The sequence below is a fragment of the Monopterus albus genome, unplaced genomic scaffold, assembly GCF_001952655.1.
Source record: "Monopterus albus unplaced genomic scaffold, M_albus_1.0 scaffold254.1, whole genome shotgun sequence".
In the NCBI taxonomy this organism is placed as follows: Eukaryota; Metazoa; Chordata; class Actinopteri; order Synbranchiformes; family Synbranchidae; genus Monopterus; species Monopterus albus.
Genome location: NW_018128134.1, coordinates 311,560 through 319,021, shown reverse-complemented (window position 1 = coordinate 319,021; position 7,462 = coordinate 311,560). Strand labels below are relative to the sequence as shown.

General features: G+C 38.0%; 1 protein-coding gene across 1 annotated transcript in view; it reads right to left on the bottom strand.

Annotated features, from left to right (window-relative positions):
• Window positions 1-4,823: 4,823 nt before the first annotated feature.
• Window positions 4,824-7,462, bottom strand: part of gmppaa (GDP-mannose pyrophosphorylase Aa) — a 9,851-nt gene continuing 7,212 nt past the window's right edge. The window contains 2 exon segments of the mRNA XM_020621198.1: window positions 4,824-6,875; window positions 7,401-7,462. The exon segment at window positions 7,401-7,462 is cut by the window's right edge and continues 8 nt beyond it. Coding sequence (XP_020476854.1) covers window positions 6,775-6,875; window positions 7,401-7,462 — 163 coding nt within the window. The 3' untranslated portion in view covers window positions 4,824-6,774.

The following is a 7,462-nucleotide window of genomic DNA, read 5'->3' as shown; positions in this document are numbered from 1 at the left end:
CTTTCCTAAAAGACAGACTCTCTTCATCATTCAGTCAATCTCTTGTTTGAAACTGGACATGCTCCATACAGTCATCTTGTGCAAACATGTTTGATAAGAGCAGCTGCCATCCAGGTGGACAGTAAATTGTAAAATTGAGCTGCACAGAGCTCCAGACTGACATGTTGATTTCCAGCACTACATTTAACTCAAATTGAATCCCCCCCCAAAAAATGTAGCTTAGTGGAGCTTTAAATTACTATTGTACCTGTTGACACTGGATTGAAAATACAGACATTCAATAACAGTGTCAAAACAAGCAAACCAAAAATAACCCCAAATAACAAAGATGACAAAATAAAATGCATTGTACCTTACAGTGCAAATTTATTCCAGCACTGTGCTTTTTAAGTTTAAAAAAACATACCCATGTTCATGCAGTTGTACTGCCCCCACATTTATTTCTGGTAGCTTTAGACACAGTACATGTTAAATCCCGTACTATGTGGTATTTGACCAGGGAGAAAGTAAAACAATTTATGAAAGTTCAGTCTGCTGAGAAGTGGAACTAAGATTATGTCCAGTGTGGAGATTTTGACTTGGCTTAGTCCGTCAGTAATAAACTTACCAATGTGTACAGCAAAGAGCACAAAAACACAGACGGTGAACATTGGTTTTTAATCAAACTGCATGGCAACTTCATGTTGTTCAGTTTCAAGCACTTTAACTAATGTTACATTCAAAGTGAAAACGATTTCCTGGTAGACACTTGAACATCACACAGACTTTATCTCAAAGTTGGTATTTAGTGTTATGAAGGTAAGACTCAGCAGTATTAGTCAGACTATCACATTTGAGCAAAGATGTGTCAGCACTGTATGTACCTTGCTAAAGTAGTCTGCCCTGCAGCAGCTAAAATTAGCATATGGTGTTTAATTGCTGCAGAACAGTTTTGCTAAGACACATCATCATGTACAAAAAAAAATAGTATGAGATGATTACTTGACTTACTTAAGCTGCTTATTGTGTCAAACTTTGCCAACACATTAAATGCAACACATTTACGATACAATATCCAGCTATAAATATCAGATTTTCCCCCATTTTGTATTTAATTGTAATTTTTTTCCTGAGGTAATGCCTCTCCTACACCAATTCCAGGGAGAGCATATAACTGACACATAAAAAGTATGAAAAAGACAGCAGGAGAAAACAGATATATGTCAGGTCATTCAATAGTAATCATTACATTGTATTGTAAGGACTTTAAGCAAGTTAAAATACATATGTTGACAATATGTGTTGTCCTTTATGTGACATAAATGCAATTTAAAACTCTCAAGATGAAGACAAATGTGTTGTGTAGTTGCTATTTCTGTTTCAGTGGGTATTACAATGCATTTATCATAGTCAGAAATCAAAAACTCTGACTTCACATTTGTGGAAGACAGCACATCTGCTGAGTGAGGAATAAAACTGCCTCTGTGGGGAATTGGCTCTCTCTGATGTTTCAGAGCACAGTTTAGCAAAACATTAGCATTCGCTGGTGATGCATGGCAGCCAAATGCTATTTTGCTTTACCATATGAATTTGAGCAGTGTAAGATGTCAGTTTCTGTTTGACAGCTCATTTGTCAGTCCTTCTGCTAGGCATCATTCTTTCAGTGCACAGCCACGCAAGCCCTCCACCTGTCCTCTCAGGCAGAAACATCCCTGGACCTTTGCCCATAGCTGGTCTGGTTTCCACTGCCAGACCTCCTACGCACACATGTACACACATAGGCAGAGTAGCTGGGAGGAAACAATGACCACTGAAGCCGATTTCATTTTATTTATTCTCTTACATGAGCAGACATCGGCTTTGTCCACCGAGGTTCCAGTCATCCATCATCTTAACATATCAGTTGGTTGGAAACTTAATTTCAGATGAAAAACCAACTCATACTATTTTGTTCTGGGTGATATTTAGTGTTTTTGAATGTGTGCAGTGTAGGAGCAGCATTTGTTTACTGCTGAGGACAGCTGTCAGTGTCCACAAGAGCTACAGTTTGACAAGGAACTTGGGCATACTGGAGCATTTTACCATTTTGTACAAGACAATAATGAAGCTTTAAGTCCAGAGTATAATTAAACACTATATTAGTAACAAAAATAGTGATAATCTCATCATCATCACTTATTTTGGAGAGATTGGCCAAAGATGCCCCATTCTACAACTTTTTATTTTAATATGAAAACAACATTAAGAGATTTCTAGAACAGTGGGAATGCATTTTCCTTCTGTGCCTGTTAGTATTTGATCTCCTTCTCTTTTGCCTTGTCACCTTTGTTTCATATCTGAGAGAAGACTTCACTCTGGGGGAGCAAGTTGAGGCCTCAGGTATTTAGTATTAGCTTGGAAATTATTTGCATGTCCTAAGATGTCAAAGCACACACAAAAACACAGAGTTTGTAATAAAACAGTTAACATTTTTAAAAAGCATTACTTCTACTCAACACAAATCTTATTCTGTGTCCTATTCCTAATGTCAGCATCACATGGGAGTTTGACTGGCAGTGACACTGTTTCTCAATTCATTTTATAAATTCATCAAATTAAAATGCAACAATGACACAGTGAGGTTGAGAGACCTGTCAATCAAATTAAACTCATGGTATCATGGTCTTTTGAGGAGCTATAGCCAGCAGCCAGCAACATCTGAGGCATAAGCTAAACCCGCATGTACATGGCCTCAGAGCAAGTGGAAGCGAGGTTTGTGACCTGCATGTCAGCAGACAGCAGGCCAGTAACCGGCTAAAGGGATCTTGACTAGGGCACAAGGACATCCACTAGCCTCTGAAAGAAAAATCTATAGCCTGTGAACTTTGTGTGAAATTGTTCAATAATTTATTGAAATGCATCAGCAGCAAAAATGATTTAAAAGAGCATATTTAGAGGGCTGTCTTGAAATAGACATAAGTGCCCAGGTGATGTAATTGATTCACTTAATGTCATCATTTTAGCTCATATTGTTTCTTTTTCAAAAATGCTTCACAATTTGTAATCAATGAAAATTCATTTTGACATTTTCCCGACACATTGCATTTCTTATATACCATGATACATTTAGAGAAGATTTGAGCAGACACGTGTATAGACAGTGACCAGAAACATTTCATCCTGTATGTGAATGAATGCTGTGATTGATCCCACGTAGATGTGACATGAACAGTTTACTAAATTGGCACTGATGTGAAAATGGACTAGTTTTGTGCCCTCATTTCCCCTTCTAGTTACAGCATGCCTGTACTGTCACATCTTATTGCCCTCTATAACTGCTATATGTGTCCTCACCAGAGATCCCTGTTAGAACAGAATGCATCCAGCAACAGGAGACTACCCAGAGGCTAATAAAGACACATTGGCTTTCTTCATGCTTCATTTGCAGAAGACCTGTTATATTGTACCAACTGCCCTCTGTTAAACACAACCTCTGGCACAACAATGACTTGTTCACTTATGAAACTTAATAGCGCAAAACCTTGAAATGAGTGGGACATATGTCATGGGAATACAGGAGCTGAGCAACCTAATGCAGTCTGATAAAACAGCTCATCACAAATACTGCTGAAATCCACCATGTCAAATGGACTTGACAAATACCAGACTAATTGAACATTTGTTTGCCTGATATAGCTCCACATGCCAAGACCTCTCTGATTTTCCCCAAGTGACACAATTAATCTCTGAACTATAAATGAGTGAAGACACAACTCTGCAGAAAGTCATCAGCATCACTGATGTGTCAGATACTGTATGTCCATAGTTGTGATGCAGGAGTGGGTTTAGAAACTCTTGAACTCGAGGCTACAGACTGGGGCACAGTTTAAGGAAGGGGTTGGGAATATTTGTAAAATGGGCCTAATTAAATTTAAGACCTAGGTTTTTGTTAATAACCGTACATTATTACGTTACATTATTATATAATGTAAATATCAATTGTACATATCTATTGGTAAATTAGTTCTGACTGTACAGACTGTAGATACTGCGCACTCTGCACTGCTGTTATTGCACTTCTGGTTAGATGCTAAACTGCATTTCATTGCCTTGTACTTGTACATGGGTAAAGACAATAAAGTTGAATCTAATCTAAATCAGTAACAGGTCTATGCCAAATAAACAACTTTAAATATTCTAATATGGAATAATATCAATCAAAAGCTATTAGTAACTTTGATAAACCTGCTGCAATAAAGAATCATGAGACAAAGGCTGTGGACAGAGACATGGAAAAGGCCACAGCGACTGACTGCAGTCTTTTTTCTCTTTGTTGGTGCTTTTACATCTTCTTAGTCATTTGATTGACCTTTCAAAAGGATATGTTGCCAGTTAATTCAGTAAAACAACAACAAACATTCTCTCACCTTCTGACTCTGATATGTGCGACACCAGGGGTGGCTAATTTGATTTCAATGGTGGAGAGAAGGGGTGGTGACCTTTGGACATCCTCCTGGTCCTGGTAGCAGCAGTGTAACAGCTGCTTTGCAGTTTGTTTGATGCCGTTTGGTTCTCAAAAGTTCAGTGTGCAAATAACCGCAGTCTGTAAATCAGAGGCTGGTGATGACTGAGTTCTGTTGTACAGGTATGAGTGGGGATCAACAATGCATGTTTTTGATTTTATTGAAACACAGTCTCTCTGAAGCTTCTACTGAAATGACAGTCTAATGTTGTCCTCAACTGAAAAGTACTAGTAGACATTGTTTACTGTGCAGAGGCTTAGCAACCAGCATCTAACACACTACACAAAAAATAAAGAAACAAAAAGATATCAAGATAGTGACTAATGACAGCACTAATGGGGTTTTTAGTTTTTATTATGCAGTCTTCAAATATTTTATATTTGAGTATTGCATTATATATTTCTTATAAAATGTAATAGTTTTGACAATTGTTTTTCCTCCTAACATCATGTACCACACCGCTTAAAGAGGCTTTGGTTAAGTGTGTCACCAGCACTCATATCATCTAAACTGTTACATTTCCCTTTTACTGATTGTGTGGGACACACTAAAAACTAGACAAAGAGTGATATCAGTACTATTGCCACTGCAGTTATTTTTTTATAATACTCTAAAAATGAGTTGCCACATACACTTTTTATTCTACCTGAGCTACTTTCTTCTTTCCCTGTTGTTTTTCCCGGACATGTTGCTTTAGCTTGTCCAAACAGACATGCCACAGAGTTAAGACTCGTCTATATCCCATATCCCAATGCACCTCTAAGTGTGGCCAGGTTCTAACAGTGAATGTAACATACAGGCAACCTGCAATAAGGAAACTAAAAAAAAAGGAATACAGAGACATGAAAGGCTGTCACAGACTAAAGGAGCAGGGAAGCTTTTAAAACTCCACGCTGAGTGAAGAGTGGGCGCACACACTTTGTAGCAGCTGACATGACATCTGACTCACCAGGCTAAAATGGCCTTGGCGAGTCAGGATGAGAGGGATTTGAATCCAGTCTCTGTCACAAGTCACCTTTGCCGTCTTTCCCTTCTAGTGGTTTATGTGGTTTTGTGTGAAGAAAAATTAAACCCTGACCAAGCAGTGCGTTGTTGTTAAGTGTTAGGTAAATGATATTGGAATTTAGATCAACAGGCTCCAACCCCACTGTGAGCAACTCTGCATAAATAAATTGCATGTTTCCTTGTTGTGGAAAGCCTGTTTCAACTAATCAACACCAGAAATGCCTTTCACATGAGGTGCATGGAGGTTTTAGGCCAACTGATGAACATCCTACCAAGAGGATAAAAACACTGCATGAGGGGCCAGAGACTGGCACGAGGTGGCAAGGCACCTGAATAAATTATGAAAAGCACTAGATACTACAAACCTGAAATAAGCTCATCCTGAATAAAACTGTACATTGTTTTCCCCTTCAATTGAGGGTAGTTTGTGAAGAGACTTGATTCAAATATACCATACTGCAGTTCCAGTATCACAATTTACATAGCTCCTTAATAGACCCTCTTTCTGCAATTGTAATAAAAGTACAGAAGTGATCATGGGTGCTCTAGGGCTTAATAAGTAAATGTTAATGTGCTGTATCCATAAATTGGAACATTTCCTCCAGTGATTGCGAATGCACAATTTAAGTAGCTGCTGTTGCTGGTTCTGTGGTAAACTCTTGAGCCCCCCTGCGAGGTTCACATTTTAAAAGACAACACTACTTGATTGCAATGTTAATCTGAAGCCTGCTGATTTATTTTGGTGGTAGTCAATTTTGAGACTAACAATGAAGATGCTAAAAAATTTTAATCAGCACTTCACACAAATAATCACGCCTAAAAATTAACCACAGTCGGTAGCCGGTGATTTTTATTTTCTAGTAATTCCTCTTCTCATGTTGAAGTAACAAAACTCATGTTTGTCAAGGATGCCCTTGAGAAAGAATGTGACCATCCATAAACTTCCTTTTAACATCATATTACATCCAAGAAAATATATTACACTCCTGTCTGCAGTAATTTTACAGTTCGATAAAATTAATAAAAAACCGATATAAACCTCTGGCATGATGACATTTTTCAAGGTGAACCAACATGCGTCTCTCCGACGTTACTGACACCCAGTGATGCACAAAAGCTTAGGACAAATATTTACCAATCTATCTTTCAAAGCCATTATTATAATGAATGTCCCATAACCTTCCTTTTTTTACATCTTGTATACGGTAACTCAGTGGCAGTGCCAGTGTGTCTCCAGCTGCATCCTTCATCAGTGACAATAAGTGGACAGAAACGTGAGGAAGATTAATTAGAGAATAATTTGGTTTTTAAAGCTGCGGTTGAGATCTTTATGTGGGAGGACGATTGAGTTGAGTATAATCACTTCGGAGGGGATGGTCACGTTACAACCTGTGGAAATGAAGCAAAGCTGCCTTTAGACTGTGCCACGCAGGACCAAGGCTGCATTACATTTCAGTGGTAAAACTCACTCCTAGGACAGGATGTGTTCTATGTTATTTTTAATTTTTATTCTAGGGTAACTGATAAGAAACCTTCACCATGGCTGAACAGCCAAAGATGAACATCGCCATCACAAAAAAGGTCTAATACACAATGCACTGTTTTGAAAGGTGACCTCTAAGAAATACAGTGAAAAAAACCTCAAAACAATAAGCACTTAACACTAAAGACAAAAATGGAAATGAAAAATGCTAATTTTCAGTAATGCTTCTTGTGGATTTATCAAGCCACTTACTGCTAAAAAATAGAAAGCCAAATGCATGCTGTAGATAACTGCTGGGACCTATCCCAGTGCTTAAAAACCAAACACAATACTAACTTTTCATTTCTGACAACATTATTTAAAAAGGCTGATAGAAAAAAAAATGCATATTTTGATAACGAATATATTTCACAAGGTCAGAGCATACTCACCCAGAATAGTAATTGAAGGTGTGAGTTTTCCGTCACTGAAGAGAGTCTCACTGCCCCTCTTT